Raw genomic sequence first — 27,008 nt, forward strand, 5'->3', positions numbered from 1 at the left:
TTCTTGGACCTGCTTGTAAGGCTACAATTTAAGATAAATCATGGTCTTGTTTGTTAACACAGATTAACAGTCAATTTTGGCTTGTTTGACCACTATTTTGGCTTGTTTGACCACTATTAGCTGTTTAATTTGGTTAAACAAGACAACATGAGTGTTTGTTTTTGTAACAACTTATTGTTTCAAAACACTAAAATTCAAAAAGTTGCTTAAAACAGTTTTTTTTTCGATTAGCTTCTTGAGAAAGTCATTTTGCATGTAACTAATTATCAACTAACAACAAATTTATCGAATCTCTTTCTACAATCAATTAATCCTATCAACTAGTTAAACTCACATCAGCTAACAGTTATTTACCAAATATCCCCATATCTCCCTCATCAAAGGATCTCTTAGTTCTATTTTCGTCTACATAGTGTTTTGTTCTCTACTATGCGACCCTTAAGTTCTCTTTTAAGTATTGTCATCATGTGTATCTTTCTAGAATTCAACACTCTGCATTCTTATAAGAAACTCTTGTTGCATCATTAATAGCAAATTGTAGAGGCGGATAACATATAAAGCCTGAAGTGAGACATTCTCAATGAGTAATAATAGTTAATGTTATACCACTGTTATGCTAAAGCCAATAATTTCTCCCAGTGTTTAGATTTATGTGAACTCATACTCCTCAAGTAAGTCTCCAAGTATCTATTAATCCTTTATGTTTATCCATCAGTTTGAGGATAATAAGAACTCATGTTTAGTTTAGAATTCAACCTTTTGAACACTTCTTTCTAGAACTTACTAAGAAAAAACTTGTCTCTGTTTGACATAATCCTTGAGGATGGATGAGATAAACTAATGAAATGTGCATATTTTGTGAATCTGTCAACCACCACCAATATAACATTTTTGCTATTAGACTTGGGTAAGCCTTCAATCCAATAAAATCCATGGATGTTTGTGTTCAAGCATGTTCAGGAATTGCTAATAGCATAAAAAACAAGGAGGGTGTATATACTTAGGGTGCGTTTGGTTTGCACATGGGAATCGGAATCGGAATGAGTATCAAATACTTGGTAAGAGTAATGGGTTTTGGTGAAAGTATGTAGTATGTTTGGTAGTTGTGTGGAATGGGAATGATTATTAATAGTTGGGGAATAAATGAGGAAGGAGAATGAAACCCTTATTTAATAAGGGTATAGACTTTCTCATTAATGGGGTATTCCAAACCCATAGTATCATTCTCAAAACCTATCAACCAAACACTAACAATCACTTTCATACCCATTTCTTATGCCTAAACCCACCAACCACACACCCTTAGTCTTTTTTCTCTAGCAAACATAACATGTTTTCACAAAGTGCTTGATTTCATTCTTCATGCCTTTCTACTAGAAGAGTGCCCTCAACCTGTTATAAGTCACTTGTACCCTAGAATGACCACCAAGTGAAAAGTTTTGAACCTCTGATTAATTTCTCTCTCAATTCCTCATGAGAGCCAATCACTAGCCTACATTTGTGCTTCAATAATACATTATATTCTCCAGTCTAATAGTTAGAGAAAGGCCATTAGTGGAACTTTTGGAGTTATTGTTAGATTGGGGGATGAACGGATGCTGTGCGCGATATTGCACGCACCCAATCAGGCGCGCCTACTGTTCATCTTTTTAATTTTTTTTAAAAAATCTTATTTATTATTATTTTTTCTCTCCTCCCACTTTCTCTTTCCTAATCACACTTACAAAAACCCCAAAAAAACCGTGAAATAACCCCATTGATAAGAATGCTCTTACAATAGAATCTAGATTTCCTAGAAGGGCAATTGTGGTTTCTTGTACCCAATCACCATTAGTGTAACTTCGTAATATCTCTTCAAGCCAAGCAAGTTTCAAACAAGAACATAACAATACAACACCCCAATTCATCCACTTTCTTAGATAATGCATCAACTGTTGTATTGTCTTTTCCCTTTTTGTAAACAATAGAATAGTCTAAACCTAATAATATCTAAGTTAGCCCTTTTTGCTAGCTAGATAACTGCAGTGATCTTCTGCTCAATCAAGTATTTCAAACTCTAATGGTCAATTTGAATGATAAAATGTCTTCCTTGGGGCGTAAGCCCTCCATTTCTACACTGCATTAAGTATGGTCAAATATTCTGTCTCATAAATGGACCACCCAGTATGCTTAGGCTCGCCCCAACCGGCCCTTTACTATAATAGGTTATAGGTTTTCCTTCCTGCATCTACATGTAGGCGAATAAGTCGATTTTGATACAATATATATAAAAATATATAATAAAGGAATTTAGAATTATAGAAAATATTCCCAACGCACAAGAACGAAATAAGAAAATTCAAGTAGTGTGTGTTAACACACTTTACTTAAAATCGATTGGCTACCAGCTACCTCCCGGGGGCTAGAAAAGTTGTAGTAGAGTAGTAGTTCCCAAGGATAAAATGAATTATGATAAAATACTTTGAGCACTCAAACTAAATTACACTCAATGAACTAGAACAACAGCTTGGACACAAAGCCTTTTTGGAGTGTATGGCAAAGTTAAGATAGACTTTTGAAGAGAAGGCAACGTAGGAGTGAAAAAGAATTTTCGAGTCATTGAAAATCCGTCAAAATGTTCATAGCTACTTTCTCAACCTAATAAAGCACAAAAAGTCAACAATTGCCTCCACTAAGGCTCAAACCCACCCCCATCATCCATATGAGAGTGTTAACCAAGACACTAGATGCCACTAGACCACAAGGTCTTTGGCAAGGGATGATTAAATCAAAGCATTTAAACAAAAATTAAATTTGATTTAAAAATCAAATAGTAACTCCCGAAACGGCCATCATTAAAAGCAACGATTACTAATTAATCATAATTAATTCCATAATTAAACCATTCTAGAAACGTTACACTATGGCTGAGGAGTCCATACCAAAAAAGGTGCCGCACGGATTTGAAAGGATCGCAATGACATCTAGAAAGGGACCATACAGGTAAACTATCAGCTTAGTTTTTTAGTTGAGATGATGTACATGTTTCAATTGTATCTACTACCTTTTTTTTTTAGTACTACTACTTAATACCATATCAACTACAGTAAATATTTTGATAATTGTTTTTTGAAAAACTACAAATTAAACATTACTTTTAATGCCAACTATAATGAATATTTCTTATACAATCTTGCTTTGATATACTTTTAATTACTTATTTAAATACAAACAATTGACATTAAATCAGTAACAGAATGCACATGTAAAACTAGTGTTATTATAAAGTTATAATAAGTCATTATTTTTCATTTGTACAAAAGAATTTGGAAAGATTCCTAATTATTAAGGGTGTGTTTGGTTGGTGGGTTTAGGCATAAGGAATGGGTATGAAAGTGATTGCTTGTGTTTGGTTGATAGGTTTTGTGAATGCTACTATGGGTTTGGAATACCAGAAAACCCATACCCTTATTAAATAAGAGTTTCATCTCCCTTCCTCCTTTCTTCCCCAACTATTAATAATCATTCCCATTCCACCCAACTACCAAACATGCTAAATACTTTCACCAAAACCCATTACTATTATCAAGTATTTGATACCCATTCGGATTCCGATTCCCATGTGCGAACCAAACGCACCCTAAGTATTTCGGATAAAAATAGTTTAATTTTGAGTAAACTAGCTCATCAATATTAGCGCAAGGTACAGCCTTAAAACTAGTGTAATGGAAGAACATGAATGAAAACAACAACACCATATTTAGAAGTGAAGACAACCCTGCAGAGTGTGTTTTGGTGCAGAAGACGAGACTCTGTTTTGCTAAGAAGATTTCAAATAGGCAAGACTGAAGAGCAAGGACTACGTTGTGCATCATAACACCTTTGACGGATTCCACATCGACTTACATAAACTTCAATATAATATAACCATCGATCCTCAGCTCGAGTCTACGCGGTTCGATCTCCCACCCTATATATAGGGTACTATACTATGTGGATTGTACTGCTACGTACACAAACAATTCTAATTACTGCCTTTTTTTGAAATCCCCTACACATATATATTCTTCATGGATTTGAAGAACCCCCTAGTCTTTTGTTCATCTTTCTTTTTGTTGCAGCTTTTCAGTTTTTATTTAACCACCTCATTTCCCGCCCAAGCAGCAACACCTCCTCCTCCTCCTTCAAAACAGTATTTCCATGTTATTAATTTGGATTCACTGAAGCCAAAGCCTTCCTGCGAATCAAACAGAGAAGGTGACGTAGTTCTACCTTTTTCATATATATATATATATATATATTCCAATAAAAATTGGAGTTCTGTGCAATATCTTAAATTGGACCCATTGTTTTCAAGTAATTTGTAATAGTTATTCAAAAAAAAATTGTGTCAAAAATTTAAAATATAAATATTATATAAAAAATACATCTAAATTTCATTTAAAAAGTGACATGCGCTGGGCGCCGTTCTTTTGAATATACAAGTCAATCTCGATCACACTTCTCTCCATTTGACAAATATCTTGTGTAAAATGCTGACAAAAATCTTCTAGAAAAATTTATCTTTAGGACCTTTATTTATTAATAAATCTTTTTTTAGTACTATCTTTCACAAGAATATCTATTAATTTAGAATCAAGGGCATCCCAAAATCATTTGGTTTATTATCATTGTGCCCATCATCATCTAAACAACTATCAACATTCTTATTATTTTCATTGTCACAATGATACCTATCATCGTTGTATGTGCACACTATCATTTAAATTTTTTCCAATCTCACAATCATCTTAATCTTCTATATGAAGATTAGCATCTAAATTTTTTCTTGACATCATCTTTTTGCATATCTATTTGAGTTTCTTTTGTAATGAATTTTTCAAGAGCTCCCTTTTGAGATTGAGTTAGTTGCTTAATTCTTCTTTTCTTTTTAAGCTTCTCAAACCCAAATTAATATTTCCTAGAAGACATAATTATAAAATCCTAAGGCAAAAATAAGAATTTATTTAGAAACTCTATGAATAAATAAATTCTTAAATATATTATTCTGAAATCAGAATTATTAAGTCATGTAAATAAAACAATAAACAAAAATTGTGAAATATTAAGTAATTTTAATTACATGTTAAGAGAATTGAAGAATTTGAATGATCAAGAAGAATTGAAGAATTCTGCTAAGCTGCGTCTGTCGTCTACTGTTTGCTCCGATTGCGTATTTGCGTGCTACTATTGCCTGCTGAGATTTGTGTATTTGCGTCTCTATTATTTGCGTCAATTAGAAAGTTACCTAATACTTTATTACCTAGACACAGAGGCTAATTGTGAGATTTGTGTAAACTAAATATAAGGTGCGCATGTAATGTATGATTAAAGAAAGGAATAAAAGAATTCAAAGCTAAGGTTCTATGTACTAATAGGAATAGGAGTAATAGTCAATTAGGGAATTAGGCAATTTGGTTGCGCCGAACTGCTGGCGAATTAGGGAATTTGACAATTACTCAATTAACCAAGAGCTCCGAACTGCTAAAGGAAAAAAGGGTCACCGTTCATCTGTTTATATACCCTATATAAATATTTTTTTTTTTAATTAAGGGGCCCCCAAAAATTGGGGTCCTGTGCGTCTGCCCAGGGCCGGCCCTATATATATATATATATATATATATATATACAAGTGAGACTTATTCAGTAATGCACTGTAAATTTTACATGAATGCACAATAGCTACTCAACTCTGACTACTGTATATATATACACGTGAAACTTCTTCAGTAATGCACTGTAAATTTTACATGAATGCACAATAGCTACTCAACTTTGACTACTACACGCATGCACGCATTCGTTTATAGTAATTCATGTGCATTCATGTACTAATTTCGATGCATTCATGTAGTAGATGTAGTGTATTAATGCAGTAGTCACGAGTTGAATTAGTTATTGTGTGTTCATGAAAAACTTACTGTGCATTACTGAAGAAGTCCGCATATTTTTTACCTGAAGGAATGCACCGCAAGTACTACATGATGTGTGTAGTGCATTCGTTTAGTACTCCCGTAACTATTGTGCATTCGTGTAGTACTTGTGCATTTTCCCAGTTCGCAGATTGGCATAGGAAGTCCAGTTTACATGTGTGTAGGACCTCTTAATATATATATATATATTGAAAATTTTATGGATACATGCAGGTTTAGCATCGGGATTTGAAAAGATAGCAATGGCATTTAGAAAGGGACCATGCAGACCATCCTACAACCCTGCAAAGACAATTTCCTCTACACAACAACATTTTCAAAGTGAAAAGACCGATGATGATGTTTCTGCAGATTCCATGGAATACTTTTTCACGGTTGGGCTGGGAACACCCAAAAGCCACTACAATTTGTTCGTGGACACTGGCAGCGACAACACTTGGGTTCGTTGTCAGCCTTGTAGAAACAGTGGCTGGAAATCTAACGGCCCTCTCTTCGATCCATCCAAATAAAAAACATATGTTAATGAATCATGCAGATCTACTACTGATCAAAATAATGTCTTTAACAGTAGTTACATTGATGGTTCAGCTGCTATTGGAAACTGGGGGTGTGATACACTCACAATTGAGAAACATCATTCCTATGTCGTCAAGAATTTCTAGTTCGGTTGTGTCCAAGAAATCAAAGACCCAGTTGGTGATAATTTTGGAGGGGATGACGGGATCCTTGGCCTGGGGCGTGGGGATCTATCTCTCCCATCTCAAGTGGGTTTCCAAATCTTCGGCTATTGTATCCCAAAGCGTAATAGCCGACTTGGGTATTTTGTGTTTGGGAGTGAAGCAGCCAAAATGTCTTCCTCCTCCCATCCAAAATTCACGAGATTGCTCAACAATGCTGGGGAGCCATTCTATTCTGTAGATCTTAAGGGGATCAGTGTTGCCGGGAAGAAGTTGGATATTGATGCTTCAAATTTGAACTATCAATCAGGAACCATTATAGACAGTGGAACCACCTACACTCAGTTACCCATCAAAGCTTTTTCTGCATTACTCACAGCTTTCAACCATACAATGGCATCCATCTATCCCGCTGCATCATCTCAACTGATGCCAGAGTTGGACACAATCTGCTATAATGTGGATGGGATTGATACCACCACCTTTCACGTCCCACCCATAACATTTCACTTTGTAGGGATGTCTCAAGGGGAAATTATTGATGTTGAGTTGAGGCCATCTGGGATTCTGATGACCACTAAATCAAACCTAGTGTGTTTGGGCTTCACTCCCCAGAACGATACATCAGAAGGCCCCCTCACCATTCTTGGCAACCATCAGCAGCGACAAATGGGCATGTTTTTCGATTTGCAGAGGGAGAGAATTGGTTTTGGAACAAAGAACTGCGCTGAATGAATGCGAAACAAATCGTCATGCATGGAATTGAATTGAAACTCACTCCTTGTCCCTAATGATGGTAGATTACTTTTCCTTCAGCTCTCATTTTCAATTTTGATGTGTACTGTACTGTACTGTAGGTGTTTCAATCTTCTCATTTTTTGCTTGTTTCCATGTAAAACAAACATGCTAATTGGATCTCAATCTAATAATATGTTGGAAAATAGCACTAAAAATGACATTTTAAGTGGCCATTTTGTGGTATAAATATATATGGGGTCCACATCCGATATGGGTTGGGTCAAAGTGTATTCGGGTTCTTCGTAGTTAGACGAAGAGATTGATATATTATACGCTCAAAATGGATAATGGGTGAATGAGAAATTTATTCTCAAAGTAGACCTATTTGAGATGGAATTCAAGTGTGGAAAAGCTTATGTGGCTTTGTCCCACATTGGTTGGGAATGAACAATTGCCCCACTATACATACAAGAGTCCTTTTATGATTAAGTAACTTGTATAGCATAGAGGCTCTCTTTCGCGCGCAGCTTGAAAAGGCTTGACTCGTGTACGTCGGCACCTGTGGGCACGAATGTCGTCCGAAAAATTGGCTGGCATTTTCGAACGAGTTTTCCATCTCAGAACCACATGAGATCATAAATGATCTCTCGTCTGAGACCTCTCGAGAGGTAGTCCGATGTCTCGAACCAAGTCGCTCGCATACGAGATATCGCGCAGCCCGGGTTGGCGCGCGCGTTCTATGTCTCGAAGCAATGTCTCGATGCCGGTACGATGTCTTGAAGCTAGCACTTCTCGACGTCTCGCGGCACGGACTATGTCTCGAACCTGATGTCTCGAAGAGACGCAGACATGAACGATGTCTCGAACAGCGACTAACGCAGACATGAACGATGTCTCGAACAGCAACTCTGGTGACCTCTCGACTGCGACCACTCTGGTTTTCGGGCAAGCCAATCCGCAAAAAGGAGAACTGGTGAAGGACTGAATGGATATATAGGATCCTATACTGCCTGCTGGGACTGAAAGTACATACAATTCAAGGTTTACTGAACATCTTTGCACTACATCCTAATGCATGTGAGCTTTTGGATTACATGCACAACTATACTTCATTTTTTAAGACACTAAGCTAGCATTCATCCACTTCCACAGATCGAATTGAAGCCAATTGATAATGCTAAAGGCAGGATTGTACTCCAGCAATAATCAAAACCAGGCCAAGTATTGCATTAGGCCTTTAAACCTCAGGTTCCCCTCAAACCATACATCTGTTCCAATCTGAAATTCAGGAAATCGTAACCCTAAGTCCAATAGCTTGTTTAGTGATTCTAACTTGGATTTAAATCACAAGCGTTGAACAAATACTGTGAGTAGGTAACATGCTAAGAATACTTAAGTGAACTAGTTCTAAACCTAGTGCAGAATTAGAGTACTTGCAATTAACACAACATTTAACCTTAGTGGACCATTCCTACATCTAGGAGCACCACAAGAACACTGACCCAATTTTTCATTCATAATCAATGCCAATCGTTTTACGCAAAACACAATGATATGAGCAAAGAACTCCAAACCCATAGGCTATACCATAGCCTTCAACTTAAGAGTTGCTTCTTGAAGAATTGGTGAGTGATTTCCCGATCAATCAAGTTGAAGCTCCCCTGAACTGCAGTTCTCCCGAGTTGTCTTCAAGTGGTTTCAACCTGATTGCATCTGAGATCAAATGCCAACTTGATAGGAATGTGGATTCGTCAAGTTGGTTAGTTTAGCTCAATGACCTTTTTCATCTGTGGAGTATATTCTCTGTAAATCTTTCTGAGTCTTATTACTGTGTTGGAGAAGGAGAATCAAAACTTTAATATGCTCCTCCCAGAAATCTCTGTAACAGATTAACTATCTTGAAGTATTTCTTGAACAGTCTTTCGATCTGGTTCAGCACTTGACCTTCAGTTTTCAGTCCTTTGAACTAATATTTCAACACTGGTACAGGCTCGATACATGACTTGAACTAATACTTTAAACTACATCTTGAACAAAAATTGCTTTGTTCCATAAACTGTAACAACATAGAGGGTAAAGAATATTTTCTTTTCACAACCTCTTTTGAAGCGATTTATTTTATTAACACAATCCATGGTAGAACTCTGATCGATCAAACAACTGGCTTGGCATGACAGCTTTCCAGACCATTTCCGCAGCAGGCCGGGCATCTGCGAATGAAGAACATGGTTTGTTCAAGATCAAGCTTGCTTTGGATTTCAATTGTACTCATTTCAATTCTAGGTAATCATCTTCTACATTCACATTTCAATTGCTTTATCAATTTCAATTTCCATTTCAACTGCTTTTAGATTCAACTTCCTTAATTTGATTTGTGCAATTTCGATCTCAATGATGAGTAGCTAGATATTAGTGGAATTGGATGCTCCTAACTACGGATTATGCATGATGTGATTTGAATTCTTCTAATTGAATTGATGTTGTGGAATTGTGTTTCAATTGCTCATGTGTGGATGATGTTGTGATGAGATTTGTGCCTATTGATGACCACGATAGGTAGAAAGAGGGAGGAAGTGGAGGTTGCGAGATATCGGACCTCCATGAGTCTTACTTGTCTACATTCTCAGCTCGCCCTTAGTCCGGGAGGACAAGGCCCAGAAGGAGTGGTAGACCATGTGTTTGATAAAATGCCCAACCGATTGAGGATGTGGGAGTCCAAGTGTGATGTCTCTTGGTGTAGGTGCCTTGAACTTCCTTGAGAGAAACATCCTTTGCATCCATCTATTCTAGCCTAAGTAAACCACATGCAAAAGACCTAGTGAAAGCATCCAACTCCTAGCTTTAATTGCTTGTTTTACCTTTGCTTTTCTTTTGTTCAAAACCACCATCCAATGTTCCTTTTTGCCTTAGTGTATTCTTGCAACTCTTGATGACAAACCCCCTTAATGTCATGCACTTGACTTGACTCCAATTTTCCATTCTTAGAGAACACGACACTCGGAGAATTCATTCCACGTTTACACTTCCCTCCACTGCTAAAACTACAATGTAACATCAACTGCCGGATTTTCTCGCGAACGGTAAATGGCTTTTAATAGCAAATCATTTACTAGTTTTTGGGCTTCATTGTTCCAATTTAACATGTTAAAGGGTGTAATTGCACTTTTTAAAAGTTTAGGGACCTAATTAATGTTTAGGGACTTATGTGACCCTTTCATATATATATATATATATATATATATATATATATAGGATTGCGTTCAAATGAAAACGGTGCGCCCAGGAGAGAACTGAGAACGAATCGCAGTGCGCCACGTGTCCAGATGTAGTTACACCTAAGATTATAACTAGATGCACCTGAATGTTAACAAGGTAAATTACTTGCACTCGTAGTGAAAATAGGTGCATAAGTGCATGCAAAATGTATTACAGGTGCAAGTAAAATGTACACTGAGCATCAATACTAAGTGCACCTAATGTTATAACTAGTTGTGCACCTAACGGTATAATTAGTTTCACCTAGATGTATGAATGTTAACAAGGTAAATTACTTACACTTGTAAGTGAAAATAGGTGCACTTGAAAGTGATTTTACTTGCAAATCTGCACCAACTACTTGCACTTATAACACATTTACTTGCACCAAAGTTCAAGTTATTTACGAAAATGCCACCGCGTCATTTTTTTTAAAAATCGCATCTGATTCGTTGATCTGGACACGTGGACGACTGGATCGTTCTTATTTCTCTCTTGGTACTCGTTCTCATTAGAACGCGCCTCTATGTATGTATGTATGTATGTATGTATGTATGTATGTATGTATGTTTAGTTTCAAATGTGAATTAATGCTACGTATATGTTTATTGTTTAGTTTCAAATGTGAATTAATGCTACGTATATGTTTATTTGACCCTTTTACATGTGAATTAATGCTACGTATATGTTTATTTGACCCTTTTACCATTATGCATCATTGATCTTGTAGTTTATAATGATTTTGACATTGTAAATATACACCACTGCACCAATGCACTACATCACTACACCACTGCACAACTGCACTAGTTTATATATATTGTTTAGTTTCAAATGTGAATTAATGCTACGTATATGTTTATTGTTTAGTTTCAAATGTGAATTAATGCTACGTATATGTTTATTTGACCCTTTTACATGTGAATTAATGCTACGTATATGTTTATTTGACCCTTTTACCATTATGCATCATTGATCTTGTAGTTTATAATGATTTTGACATTGTAAATATACAGCACTGCACCAATGCACCACATCACTACACCACTGCACAATTGCACCGGATGCACTACTGCACCAGTCCTTTAATATATATATCAAATCCTAAAACTTAAATCTCCAATATTCAATTTTCACACATTCTGGTTTCTCGTTATTGTTTCTTTCCTAGTAGAGTAGCGGACCCATTATTGCATACTGCATAGTAGCAGTAAGGAAGTCGGTGAAATGAGACATTTAATTGACCGACAATTGATCTTGAGTTCTTATATTAATTTTTAAAATTTATCTAAAATACGGTTAAGGTTAACAACGATTGTAACTGTCATTACATGCATACCTATTGTGGCTTGGGACAACAATTATTTGTCTATTATTGTTATATTAGATTTAATTTTTCTTTTTTTTTCTTTTTACAAATATGTAATCTTTATAAAGCTTATAGCGTGTAGATTTTAAATAGACTCAACGCCTCTTTAAAGCATACAACATAGTCTCTTTAGTGGCCTACATATTAAATAATCTTTTAAAAAGGTTTCAATCCATGCCATGCCTAGGGTTGTTATGCCGTGGACCTAGGTCTACCTTACAAGGTGGACCTGGGTCTACATTCACATACACTATACTCTACATTCACATACACTATACTCTACATTCACAATTTGTAAACTCCACATTCACAATTTGTAAACTCCACATTCACACATTACAGGATTATATGTTTAGTAACTATATTACCACTGTTATGCATTCACACATTCAAAACTCTATATTCACAGGTCCTATACTCTACATTCACAACTTGAGAATTCCACATTCACAACTTGAGAACTCCACATTCACACATTACAAGTGATAATGCTAAATACGGACACCAAGTGAAACCGGAAAATACGATCTCTTATTGCCTCAAGGATCCAAACCAGGTTACAAGTCAAGTAAGTGCTTAAAGGGCTCGGCGGGTCGGCAGTGGGCTTCCCTACTGTCCGAGCTCTCTCTAAGTCTTAGTCTAGAAAAGGCCAAAAGATCCTCTCTCCCCTCATAAATGCGCTATTTATAGGGGAGAAAAGTGCGGGTGCCGGACCTCCAGCATGGTGGGAACGTGGCGCACATGCGTCCGCCCCACCCCGCACCCATGCGGGAAAGAGCACGTGTCAGTCGTGGGCATGCCACGTTGTGGACGGGTCGGGGCACTGTTCGGCTCGTGACCTCTGAGCTGACCACTATCATCCCGACCTTCCGGTCTCCCGACCGTAACCCCTTCCGACCGGGTCTGGAGTGTACCCGACCGGTCCTGGAGTATATTTACTATTAACAGGGCTACAAGTTGCTAGAACTTCTTAACTCTATTACAGATTCACACATGCATAACTCTACATTCACGATTTCTATACTCCATATTCACAATTTGAAACCTCCACATTCACACATTTCTGGGCAACTCTACATTCACACAATCATAAATCTACATTCACGATTTCTATGCTCTACATTCACACTTTGAAACCTCTACAGTCACACATTTTTGGACAACTCTATATTCAGCAATATGTTTACTAATTTAAAAAAAAAGACAAAAAACGACGTAATTTTGGACCCAGGTCCACCTTGCAAGGTGGACCTGGGTCCACAGCATAATTTGGCGCCATGCCTATTGTAGGCTCAGCGACCCTAGAAAAAACATACTTACAAGCCCATGCCTAGACTAGGGCTGTGCAGCGGACGGATCGGCTCGGTTCGGACGGACGGGAGCCTTCTCCGATCGGATTTCGGATTGGTCATGTTCACATCCTATCCGATTGTATTTTGAACTAAACCCTATCGGTTTTTCATAATTTCGGTTTGAGTCGGTTCGGTCGGTTATCCGACCTATATTCGGATTGAGAATAATGCAAAAAAAAAAAGTGAAAACTGAAAACCAATTAAAAACTTTACTAAGTTGTCTGATTCTAAGTTATAACTTAAAGTTATAACTTATAAGTTATAAGTTATAACTACAAATTATTACTTATTACAGGCCAAAAGAGAAATTGGCAAAAATCATAGATACATCATACTTTGATACTTAATTACTTATTAAAGACCAAAAGAGAATACATCATATCATGATACTTTGAAATTTGAATCTTATAACAATACAGATACAGCAAGTCAGCAACAGTTACTCAGTTAGTGCACAACCCCAGCAACAGTTAGTCCTACTCTTCTTCCTGTAAATTGTTACAACTTACAAGTTAGTGAAAAGTGAAAACTGAAAACAATTACAACACAATTGTATAATTAATACTTGGAAGTTGGAATTTTGGCTCAGTAAGCATTGTTTCCTATCAATTTTGAATTAAGGGCAAATTGCTTCAATAAATATAGAGCAACATGCCAACTTAATCCTTCTTTTCAGATTATAGGTGGAAGCTTCATCATTGCCATTTGCCACATAAACTGATAAAAGGGACAAACAGAATAGAGTAACAGAGTTAAATAAGGCGGCAACTTACAAAAAGTTACCAAGCCTTACACTCTTACTGTCTTACAGAGTTACAGTTGCAGAGTACCATACTGTGACACTCGAAAAATTTCTGCTCCCAATTCTACTTATTTGAATTTCCAAAGTTATTCCTATTTCCTCCTCAATGTTCATTTAGTCCTTAAACCATATTCATTGAAGCCCACTCCTATGGTCATATTCATTGAGTCATGAGCCATGTTCATTTAGACCAATAAATCCTTATACTAACTAGTACACTTTTATAATAATATTATTTTATATTGTAATTATATTTTGAAGTAAGAGATATATGTACAAATCATATTTTATTATATATGTTATATGTGTATGTACGTATGATATAGTATATATATATTTGTTAGTATATGTATATATATTAGTCTAGATGGTATGTACGTACACATAAGTATATATGTACTCAACTTTCTCTATACATTAAATATAATGATATGTTTATTTTGGATCATATAGTTATGATTTGACTATAATATATATATGTATAATGTATACTAACGGCTATGTATATATATATGTTAGATATGTATGTAATATATATCCTATGGATATTTGGTACTATCTAGAAGAATCAATGATGATCCTTTCAATAAAAATTTATCAAATACTAATTGGGAGTTACTATTACTAATTGGGAGTTACTATTACTAATTGGGAGTTACTATTACTAATTGGGAGTTACTATCACTAATTGGGAGTTCCAAATCATATGATTTCTACCCATTTATTTTCATTCAAGTGGAGTGATTATTTTAGTAATCTTTCTCCCTCCCTTGGCCGATTATTTCTTCAAGAAAGAAAGAAAAAATTGTTATCTTCTTCTACTTCTTCTTCTTCTTTACATTGCCGTTCTCCCCCATTAAAAAAAAAAAATCCTTCCTTCTTCTCATGTTCTTTCAAGAGTGGATTATTATTCTCCCAGCCTAGTAAGTTTTATCCTATTTTATTTATATTTTATTGGGTAGAAAGAGAAATAGGTTTAATGATCTTATGAGCTTATTTGTGTTTTTATGTTTATTGATTGGATGATGGGTGATAGTGGAGGGGGCATTGAACCTTTGAAGGTTTAAGAGAAATATTGGAAGAACTAAGCCTGCCAAGTAAGTGGATTGTTTTCTCTCTTGCTTGCCCTTAAATTAAAATGATTTTTGTATATATCCTAGTAAAAGGATAAAGTATGTTTTGATGGTTGAATTTGTGAAAATCCCTATTTTGATATCAAGACATGTATAGCATGTTTTATAAAAATTGTTCTAAGGAATTGGTTATGGAGATGTATGAGGTTATCTTATAAAATATTTATTTTATAAAATATATATAAACAAAAAAAAACATGTACGTATGATATATATCTCTTTTAAAGTATAAATATATATTATATATAATGGAATATGTACGTATGAGCCTATATCATTAAAAAGAAATTTATTATTATTTTCTTTTATAATGTACGCACGTATGTGTATATATAAAGAAATAAATAAATATTCTTTTATATATTATAGTATGCGGTAAGTATGTTTATAATAGAAAAAGAATTATTCATTAAGTATAATATGTATAATCTTGGTATTTACGAATATATATGTATATCTTGATTTTCGTATGGGTTAGGTATAAAATGGTTAAGTACTTTAGTTTTAATTGTGTAGAGAAATGTATTTATATGTTAAACCATCATCTATGTATATTATATGTTTATGTGCGATATACGTATGTACCTAATTAATTTTATTATAGGGCCGTATAAATAAATGTATTTATATGTATGTACTATACCGTAAGTGTAGTAAGTATATATATATGTATGCATATTTTAAATGTATATGTATATGGCTATTGTACTGTATTTATGTATTTATATATATATATATATGGTATTTATTGCAAAAATGTAATTATATAAATACTTGTATGCACCGTATATTTTACATGTAACATTTTCTATGTATTTATGTATCTATTTATTTGTATATGTATGGTGGCCGTATATACATTTATAGATTATTAGTTGTATGTATAGGTATTAATATTAAAATTTCTAATTATGTATTCGTGATCTATAAAAATTTTGTTATAGATACATAGTAATGAAAGAAATTGTTGATTTTAAATTGTTAGTATGAAATTGTGGTTATACGAATGTGTAGATAATAATAAATATAAAATTTTGTTATAGATACATAGTAATGAAAGAAATTGTTGATTTTAAATTGTTAGTATGAAATTGTGGTTATACGAATGTGTAGATAATAATAAATATAATAATAATTGGAATATAAACATTTTGGTGTACTTATAGTATGAGTATATATATAGTTAAGGATTTAATTATTTAGTATTTGTGAAATGTGTATTCTCTATTTACGTTGTGTATATATTGGATTCATTGTTGCGTAAAAGTATATTAGTGTCAATTTGTATAATTGGCTATAATGTGGAATTTATTCTATTTAGTTGAGAAATGAATTTTCAAAGGAAAATTTCAGAATAAGAAATTGTATATTGGTATACCTTTTTTGTGGGATTGATTTAAAGTTCAAGTATGATTTATTTTACAAAAATTGTTATGATGCCTATGAGCAAATTTTATGCCAAGTAAAATATTTTCAAACTATGGAAGCCATGTTGAATTTGTGAATCTTTGAGTATGATAAATTGAGTTATTTGATATTATGGAGTATTCAGTTGTATGCTGGATACTAGGGCTATGCCCTGTTGAGGAGTGGTTAGGATAATCCTACCACTAGGGTTCATACCCTGTTTGAGGAGTATTCGGTAGGAACAATCCCCGGATACTAGGGCATTTATTGTCCTGTTGATTTGAGGAGTGATTAGGTTATGCCTACCACTAGGGTCTACGTACCCTGTTTTGATTAGGTTATGCCTACCACTAGGGTCTACGTACCCTGTTTTGAGGAGTATTCGGTAGGAAAAATCCCCGAAGTACCCTGTTTTGAGGAGTATTCGGTAGGAAAAATCCCCGAATACTAGGGCTAGGAGGAGTATTCGGTAGGAAAAATCCCCGAATACTAGGGCTAGTAACTTCCCGGTGTAGGAAAAATCCCCGAATACTAGGGCTAGTAACTTCCCGGTGAGGCTTGGAATCCTCACTTGGGGGTGTGCACACTTAAGGTTAGAGTCCTGTTTCTATTGGCATGGGAATTTTGTGGAGTGTTCAGCGTGGAGTTGTTCACTAGGGCCTAAGTATAAAGGACCCTGTCCCATTTATGTATGATGTGCTTCCATATGTATTTTGTGGTGTGCAAGTATGGCACAAAATAAAGTTTTTAAGGAAATTTTATAAGTGATAATATTGTGAGAAGTTCCATATGCTTTTTGATATGAATATCTATAACATGTTTTTCTGAATCAAAAGTGCAGTGCAACTGAGTTTTGAAAGAAGGGGTAAAGTGAAGTAAATTTATTTTTCTAAAAAAATTATTTTTTCGGGGAAAGCAGTCCCTTACTTAGCAAGTGTTGCTAACCCCTTACTTTCTTGTTGTGTTTTGAAATCCCTATTTGAGTAGCAGGTGATGTTTGACATGGTTTGCTGTGAGAGTGCGGTAGACCGAGATTCTGAGGACTATCAAGGCTTAAGAAGAAATTGATGTAATAGCGGATTATTATTATTTTTATTTTTAGAAAGACTTGTGAATTAAGAAATTTTATTTTGGTATTGTTTAAGGTTAGCCTTGCATCTAATCAAGTAAGGATTAGGTGTGGCGGTAGCATCCCTATTCAATTAAGTTTGTAAAGCTTCCGCAATGATCTTAGTGAATTATTAAGAAAGAAAAAAAAAACTAAGCAAAATTTGGTCTAAATTAGTATTGAAAAATGGGGGTGTTACACATACTTATAGTGGACCAGTGCAATCAAGGATTCAAGCCAGCAACTAATAACACATAGTTACCATGGCCTCAAAAAATACCAACTGAGATTAGATTTTAGAATGTAATTGAGTAAATTGACAATTAATTAGAATGGAGACACAAGTAATGATAAAGAATAACATTACAGGAATTGTAGCCAGTGTAGGATCAAAATTCCTTCCACTTCCACCATCAACTAACTCTGCAAAATAAGAAATGTAAATTATTAAATGCAAAATATGAATATAAAACTGTAAAACAACAAAATGAAATTAAGTGTAAAACAATTACCTTTTTCAAACCTCTCCAGTTCTTCAAGATTTTCCTCAATACATAGAGGAGTATTGGGCAGTCTAAGCCAATCCTGGGTACACACCAAAGCTTCCACAATTTTTGGAGTTAATGAACTCCTAAAAGGATCCAATACTCTCCCAGATGTACTGAAGGCAGACTCAGAGGCAACAGTTGAGATTGGAATAGCTAGGACATCCATAGCAAGCTTAGAAAGGATGGGAAACCTCTCAGCATTTATCTTCCACCATCTCAGAATATCAAAGGAGTTTTCCTCCTCAACTATTGCCTCACTCAAGTAGATATCCAGTTCAGTTTTTTTCTTACTCCCAGATTCCAATCTTTGTTTTTTAATTTGGGACTTGAGTAAATGCTGTGGCCTTCCAACAGACACAGAACTGACAGAACTCNGGTAGGAAAAATCCCCGAATACTAGGGCTAGTAACTTCCCGGTGAGGCTTGGAATCCTCACTTGGGGGTGTGCACACTTAAGGTTAGAGTCCTGTTTCTATTGGCATGGGAATTTTGTGGAGTGTTCAGCGTGGAGTTGTTCACTAGGGCCTAAGTATAAAGGACCCTGTCCCATTTATGTATGATGTGCTTCCATATGTATTTTGTGGTGTGCAAGTATGGCACAAAATAAAGTTTTTAAGGAAATTTTATAAGTGATAATATTGTGAGAAGTTCCATATGCTTTTTGATATGAATATCTATAACATGTTTTTCTGAATCAAAAGTGCAGTGCAACTGAGTTTTGAAAGAAGGGGTAAAGTGAAGTAAATTTATTTTTCTAAAAAAATTATTTTTTCGGGGAAAGCAGTCCCTTACTTAGCAAGTGTTGCTAACCCCTTACTTTCTTGTTGTGTTTTGAAATCCCTATTTGAGTAGCAGGTGATGTTTGACATGGTTTGCTGTGAGAGTGCGGTAGACCGAGATTCTGAGGACTATCAAGGCTTAAGAAGAAATTGATGTAATAGCGGATTATTATTATTTTTATTTTTAGAAAGACTTGTGAATTAAGAAATTTTATTTTGGTATTGTTTAAGGTTAGCCTTGCATCTAATCAAGTAAGGATTAGGTGTGGCGGTAGCATCCCTATTCAATTAAGTTTGTAAAGCTTCCGCAATGATCTTAGTGAATTATTAAGAAAGAAAAAAAAAACTAAGCAAAATTTGGTCTAAATTAGTATTGAAAAATGGGGGTGTTACACATACTTATAGTGGACCAGTGCAATCAAGGATTCAAGCCAGCAACTAATAACACATAGTTACCATGGCCTCAAAAAATACCAACTGAGATTAGATTTTAGAATGTAATTGAGTAAATTGACAATTAATTAGAATGGAGACACAAGTAATGATAAAGAATAACATTACAGGAATTGTAGCCAGTGTAGGATCAAAATTCCTTCCACTTCCACCATCAACTAACTCTGCAAAATAAGAAATGTAAATTATTAAATGCAAAATATGAATATAAAACTGTAAAACAACAAAATGAAATTAAGTGTAAAACAATTACCTTTTTCAAACCTCTCCAGTTCTTCAAGATTTTCCTCAATACATAGAGGAGTATTGGGCAGTCTAAGCCAATCCTGGGTACACACCAAAGCTTCCACAATTTTTGGAGTTAATGAACTCCTAAAAGGATCCAATACTCTCCCAGATGTACTGAAGGCAGACTCAGAGGCAACAGTTGAGATTGGAATAGCTAGGACATCCATAGCAAGCTTAGAAAGGATGGGAAACCTCTCAGCATTTATCTTCCACCATCTCAGAATATCAAAGGAGTTTTCCTCCTCAACTATTGCCTCACTCAAGTAGATATCCAGTTCAGTTTTTTTCTTACTCCCAGATTCCAATCTTTGTTTTTTAATTTGGGACTTGAGTAAATGCTGTGGCCTTCCAACAGACACAGAACTGACAGAACTCACAGAAGAAGCACTACCAACAGCAGCAGACACAGAAGAAGCAGAAACAGAAGAAGTGGCAGGAACAGAATAATCATCAAATAACTCATTCAAACCAGCAAGCACTTTATCATAGTATGGTTTACCTTTCTTCTCACCATACATATGATTAATTTGAGTAGGCATATACTCTAATTTATCCCTGGGGTCTAGAATGTTTGCAAAGAAAATCATAAGATTCATCTTGTCTATATCACCCCAATACTTCTCAAATTTTGCTTTCATATTTCTCCCCATTAAGCTCACTGCCCCACCAGCTTCCACCATTCCATTTAAAATACAATACAAATCAGAAATCTCACTGAAAAATGTGTTAGCTGTCACATATAAAGATCCAGAAATTCTGATTGTCATATCATAAAAACATTTCAACAACTCCACCAAACTGCTCACAGACTCCCAGTCCATAAAATTAGGCACAGAATCACCCAAGTCAGATTTGAAAGAACTATCAGACTCTTCACAAGATTCAAAGACTTTCTGATAAGTCAAAGCAGATTGTAACATCAAATATGTAGAGTTCCATCTGGTTGGAACATCTAGACACAAAGAAGACCTTTGCTCAATTCCTAACAAATCAGCCAAGTCCCTGAACTTCTTTAGCCTGGCAGGTGAATTCCTAACATATCTAACAACCTCCCTAACTTTTTTCACAGAACTATCACACTCCTTCAAGCCATCTTGAACAACCAAGTTAAGGATATGGGCAATGCATCTCATGTGAATATACTTAGCCTTCACAGTTGATGTACCCCAAGACACTATTTTTTTCTTAAGAAACCCCATAGCAGTGTCATTAGACGAGGCATTATCCACAGTAACACTAAAAATATTCCTAAGCCCCTACTCCAGCAAACATGTTTCTAGGGCTTTTGCAAGATACTCCCCTTTGTGAGAGGTAACAGGGACAAAGGCTATGATTTTTTTATGCAGCTGCCACTCTGAATCAATGAAATGGGCAGTCACAACCATGTAGTTAATCCTTTGGATTGATGTCCAAGAATCAGTGGTAATGCTAACCCTATGACTGGTTTCCCTTAAAAAGGCCTTCAATTTCAGTCTCTCCTCTTCATAGACCACTAGGATGTCCCTACTTATAGTCCATCTAGATGGAACTATAAACCTAGGGCAAGCAACAACAATGAACATCCTGAAACCTAAACCCTCAACAAATCTAAAAGGCAGTTCATCTATGATTATCATTTTAACCAATGCCCTCCTAATTAAGTCTTGGTGAAATACCTAGGCCCCAATTTCTCCCATAGTAGTTTCAGATGACTCAGAGGTATTAACTGCTTGAAAGGTTAAAAGGGACTGCCTAGTATCCTTGGAGTGAGGGTTTTTCAAACAGCTTAGCATATGGGCTATTAAGGAAGATGTACCATGTTTCTTGGACTCACACTTGTACACTTTTGCACAATAAACACACTTTGCTTGTATAGTAATATTGTTACTGTTTTTTATTCTCACAAAATGATCCCATACTCTGGATCTGGAATCAACCTCTTTCCTCTTCTTCCCAGAAACTGCAGCAGGAGGTTGCTCATTCTGTTGATTATTAGCCTCAACAGTTTGGGCTTCCACCACTGTAGGTTCCACAATTGAAGAATTGGGTGGTTGACTACCAGGAGTACTGATATTATCCATCTAAAATATGGCTAAGTATCAGTACAGACAGTATTGAGATACAATCACAAAGAATAATGGACAGAGCCAGAGTGACAGACAGTCACTCAGTGTCTCAGTCAGCCATACAATTACACATAAAGTTTTAGAATCAGACACATTTTGTGTCATCATTTTCCAAGAACACAATTATTTTATTAGGAAATTTATTGAGAATACATTTAAGGGCATACATCCATAAACTTGACTAGAGTCTAGACTCTAGAGTACTAGACAAAGAAATCCAGATTCAGGGTTTCAATTTTCAAATTTCAATTTCAGATTGGGAGACTGTAATATTAATATACAGCAATTGTTTCCCAATTCCTAGTCCATCATTATCAGGATTTCTATAAACAGGGCTTCCACTTGACCACCAGTATATGATAACTGATTAAGTTATCAAACTAGGGTTTGTAAATTGTTAAAATTCCAAATCTATTTTATTAAACTAGGGTTTGAAAGAAACATGAAACGAGTCAGTGCTCCCACCAAAATATTACAGATTCACAAAATAATAGAATATCACAAAATCGCTAACAAGTATGCGACGAGTCAGTGCTCCCACCAGAATATCACAGATTCACAGAATATCACAAAATCGCTAACAAGTATGCAAGATTGCAAGTAATGCAACGAGTCAGTGCTCCCACCAGAAATCCAGAATATCACATAATCGCTAACAGCCTAACAAATCAAACTATCAAAGTTATTAAACTAGGGTTTGAATACCTACTTCCTTTCTCACAAATACCCCGGAGAACAAGGGCTTCTAGCACAGATATCACCAGATGAAACAGCCGAACGGTCTCCGACAGGCACCAGTAGGGCGTCGGGTTTCGACCAGTCGAACTCGAACAGAACCAAGTCACCAACGGCCACCGGGTGGAACTGTGGAAGTCACCAACGGAGAACGAGAGAACTCAGAGTCTCAAACTCTTAGAGAAGTCGAGAACGAGAATAGAGAGGGATCGCGATTCGCGACTGAGGTCTGAGAGAGTGAGAGAAGTCTCAGAGAAATGAGAGAAATCAGAGAGGTCTGAAAACCCTAGGATGAGTCGCGACTGCGCAAATGAGAAGTTACGGAAGTCTCAATCCTTATCTAAGGATATATATACTACAACACCAAACGACGTCGTATAATACATAGCATATCTAACCCTAGATTTGATCGGGTATTCGGACGATTCGGATGCAATTTTGGACCCCCCAACCCGCAGCCACTTAACCGACGTCGTTTCAGACGACCGGTTCGGTTTTTAATGGTCGGGTTTGGCCCGGTTCGGTAGTTGCTATTCGGCCGACGGTTCGGTCGGGTTCGTCGGTTTTTTCGGGTTTTGCTCAGCCCTAGCCTAGACTAAAGGTATAAGTTGTCATAATAGGTCCAACCTAATACGTTGTCAAAGCTTGGCCCGACCTAGCCTATTTTTATCCATAGTTAAATGGGTAGAACATAATTTTTCTCATACCATATATATATATATATATATATATTAAAGAGTAATGTTAGATTTTATTTTTTTTTTCTCCAATCCATCCCTTATAATGTTGTATTAGTTAATTAGTTACTAAATTCTCTTTTTTGTTAGTGGATGTGGGTTAGTCAATTTAAGGATACCTAATGAATGGAAGTCACATCAGAAGGAGAAACTATTCATGAGATGTAAGACCCATTTTAATTTTTGAAATGAAGACGCAGAGCCTGTTTTGGTGCAGGAGACTCTACTTTGCTAAGAAGATTCCCAAGAGTAAGGACTACTGTGCAGGATAGCAGCTTTGACTGGGTCTTACAAAGATTATATTCCACTTTAAATTAAATTAAACTTCAATATAACTAACAGACAATCAATTATTGATATTATATATTAAAAGAAGACTAATTCAAGGTCATGGTCAAGTAAGCGATCGAGCTCGTAGGCTCTGCATGCACAGGCAGGAAACTCCCCAAGTCTTCTTTTTATGGGCCATATATACCACTGCATGAAAGTGTACCTTCTCTGGCTCTAACTCTATATATAACTATACCATATGGACTGCTTCATACACAAAAAGTTGTAATTACTGCTTTATTAGAACAGATACACATACATTCATGGATTTCAAGAACGTAGTATCTGCTACCAAATCCGTGTCTTGCTCATCTTTCTTTTTGTTCCTCTTCACATTTTATTTAAGCACATTTCTGGCTCAAGCAGCAAGAAATCCTCCTCCTCCAAAAGAGATTTACCATGTTGTTAACTTGTCTTCACTGCAGCCAAAGCCTTACTGCGAATCCCATAGAACAGGTGATGTACCCCACACTTACATACATACCCACATTGTCTGACCACTTATTTTATCTTATCAATATATAAGTGTTTAGAGTTTCTTAAACTCAAGTTTAGAAATCTTGATATGCAAGGTGATTTCCCTTAGGTTCATCAAGAATATAGCGGAGTAGGTAGTATTTTGCATTGTATGTGTTTTACCTTTTTCAGATGGAGCATACATTTCCAAGGATATACAGGTTTAAATCTTAAACCTGAGCTAGGCCCCACACCCCCTACCCTAGGGAATGTGAGAGTGGAATGTGCTCAGGAGACAGGTTTTCAGTGTTTGCTTTTTGTCCCAAACCTGAGATCCTTCCCTATTGAGGATTCAAATTTGGGTATTTATTGGGTCACTACACTCACACTAAACCTTTTGACTAGTGAGTTACGTTGGCCTGGGGTATATATATGTGTGTGTGTGAGATGTTGATGTTTTTTTTGAATTCAGGTTCAGAATTGGGATCTGGAAAGATAAGAATGGCATCTAGAAATGGACCTTGCTCGCCACACAACGCTGCTGCTAAGAAAATGTCCTCTTATGAGTCACTTTTTACTGAAAAAGCCAATAGTGATGGTTCTTCTGCTGGTTACATGGAATACTTTGTGACGATTGAACTGGGTACACCCCAAGCAGAGTTCAATATGCTGGTGGACACCGGCAGTGACAACACTTGGGTTGGTTGTAAACCCTGTAGCACAGGCTGTGGTCCTAAAGATCATCTCTTCGATCCATCCAAATCATCAACATATGTCAATGGTTCATGCAGGCCGTCTACTGACGGAGATAATGATCAATTTTACGTCACTTACGGCGATAAGTCAAAATCTAAAGGATACTGGGGGTGTGATACACTCACAACCGATCAATCTTATTATGCCGTCAAGAATTTCCAGTTCGGTTGCGGCCAAGAAATCCAAAACGATGATAATTCTGGAGATTATGACGGGATCCTTGGCCTCGGACGAGGGGATCTGTCTCTGCCATCCCAAGGAGGTACCAACTTCCAAAAGTTCAGCTATTGTCTCCCAATGCGTAATAGCAAACAAGGGTATTTGGTTTTTGGGAATGAAGCTGAAGCAAAGTCTTCCTCCTCCAAACCACAATTCACGCCTTTGCTCCCTCCACCGGAGAACCTACCCGGGAATTATATAAAGAAATCATACTATTTTGTAGAGCTTATAGGGATGAGTGTTGCTGGGAAGCGGTTGGATGTTGCTCCTTCAGTTTTCAACTCTCCAGGAACCATTATAGACAGTGGAACTAGTATCACTCTGTTGCCCAAGGAGGCTTACTCTGCATTAACCACAGCTTTCAATCAATCAATGGCATCCAAATATCCTGCTGCAGCATCTAATAAGAATATAAAACACTTAGGCACATGCTATAATGTGGAGGATACTAGTAACGTTATCGTTCCAGCCATAACATTTCACTTCAAAGGGATGTCGGCTAAAGGGGAAATTGATGTTGAGTTGAGGCAGTCTGGGATTGTCCTCGTCCCGCCGTCTATGCCAAACCTGGTTTGTTTGGGATTCGCTCAACAAAAGGATGGCCTCGCCATTATTGGCAACCATCAGCAGCGACAAATGGCCATGTCTTTCGATTTGCAGGGGGATAGCCTTGGTTTTGGAACCAATAACTGCGATGAATGAATGAATCAGAAACAAATCATCATGGATGTTTTCCCTGGCCTGGCCTGGTAATATTATGGCTGCGCTGTTGAGTTCAATCTGTCTTCAATTTTGTTGTGTGCTGTGTTACAATACTACGTTGTGCTTGTTTTCAGTGTACTACTAGATGAGTACTAGTTGTTTCAAGAAACATTGCTCCAGAGTCTAGATCGAGATGCATGATGTTATGGTTGTATGGTTGATCCATTTTATTACTCTGTAACTTTTATATAAATAATACTCCCTCTGTCCCATTTTATCTCTCTTGTTTACAAACTAACTACTTTTTGTTTGCTTATTTTTTTTAATATTTTTAAATTTAATTTTTTATGTTTAATGATACTTTTAATATGGTTTCTTAATATATAAATTTTATATACTAATACTAAACTTAACATTATGAAAAATTGAATTAAAAATAACTTCAATCAAGCCTCGTTAACCGAATCAGACACATAAAATGGAACGGATGTAGTAATTTTTTTTGAGTACTATAAATCTACAATCTAACCTAATATGATTTATGAATAATAATTTTAAAAAAATATATACAATATTTGAAGTATTTTGAAATGTATAACATAAAACTCTTACAATTTTAGGGTACTCTTATTGCAATCATAACTCTAGTTTAAAATAGGGAATATTGTAATATATGCCCCTCACAAATATGTCAATTTATCAATGTCACCTCTAAATTATTAGTGGTGTAAATATTGCCCATTAATTTTCAAAACGTGACATATATTGCGGCTCCTCAAAATTATTAGTGGTGTAAATGTGGTTACCAGCCATTTTCTCTATTCAATGACAAGATTTGTAACACCCCAAAAACACAGGCTGAGATAAAGCAATACTCTTAAGATAAAGCTATGGAATCTCAACACTTAAACAATAGAAAGGCGGAAACGAATCTATATCACAGGCGGGGTGCTACGCCACATTTAAGTCCACAAGGCCTAGATGCTAAGGCGAGTTCCAAACGTAGTCACAGAATCCTCAAATCAAACATAAACTAATCCGTTATTACAACCACAAAGTTCTAAGGCACGCAGGCCCAAAGTCTAAACATCAAAATACTAAGCTAGAT

At 36.0% G+C, this 27,008-nt stretch overlaps 3 protein-coding genes across 3 annotated transcripts; 2 read left to right on the forward strand and 1 right to left on the reverse strand.

Moving 5' to 3' along the window:
• The first annotated feature begins 4,062 nt into the window (after positions 1 to 4,062).
• Positions 4,063 to 7,592, forward strand: LOC116014424 (probable aspartyl protease At4g16563). Its single transcript, XM_031254477.1, has 2 exons — positions 4,063 to 4,236; positions 6,165 to 7,592. Exon 2 carries the CDS (start codon positions 6,800 to 6,802, stop codon positions 7,361 to 7,363), a length of 564 nt encoding a protein of 187 aa, XP_031110337.1. The 5' UTR covers positions 4,063 to 4,236; positions 6,165 to 6,799; the 3' UTR covers positions 7,364 to 7,592.
• Positions 7,593 to 14,014: 6,422 nt separating this feature from the next.
• On the reverse strand, positions 14,015 to 21,059 carry LOC116012904 (zinc finger BED domain-containing protein RICESLEEPER 2-like). The gene is made up of 5 exons (XM_031252574.1): positions 19,826 to 21,059; positions 19,676 to 19,736; positions 18,305 to 18,684; positions 18,160 to 18,215; positions 14,015 to 14,059 (listed from the first exon to the last, which is right to left on the reverse strand). The coding sequence occupies exons 1-5, from the start codon at positions 21,057 to 21,059 to the stop codon at positions 14,015 to 14,017; spliced, it is 1,776 nt and encodes a 591-aa protein (XP_031108434.1).
• A 2,943-nt stretch (positions 21,060 to 24,002) lies between these two features.
• On the forward strand, positions 24,003 to 26,177 carry LOC116014063 (aspartyl protease family protein At5g10770-like). Its single transcript, XM_031254052.1, has 2 exons — positions 24,003 to 24,223; positions 24,696 to 26,177. The coding sequence occupies exons 1-2, from the start codon at positions 24,031 to 24,033 to the stop codon at positions 25,898 to 25,900; spliced, it is 1,398 nt and encodes a 465-aa protein (XP_031109912.1). The 5' UTR covers positions 24,003 to 24,030; the 3' UTR covers positions 25,901 to 26,177.
• The last annotated feature ends 831 nt before the right edge of the window (positions 26,178 to 27,008 follow it).

Source organism: Ipomoea triloba, chromosome 3, assembly GCF_003576645.1.
Source record: "Ipomoea triloba cultivar NCNSP0323 chromosome 3, ASM357664v1".
NCBI lineage: Eukaryota > Viridiplantae > Streptophyta > Magnoliopsida > Solanales > Convolvulaceae > Ipomoea > Ipomoea triloba.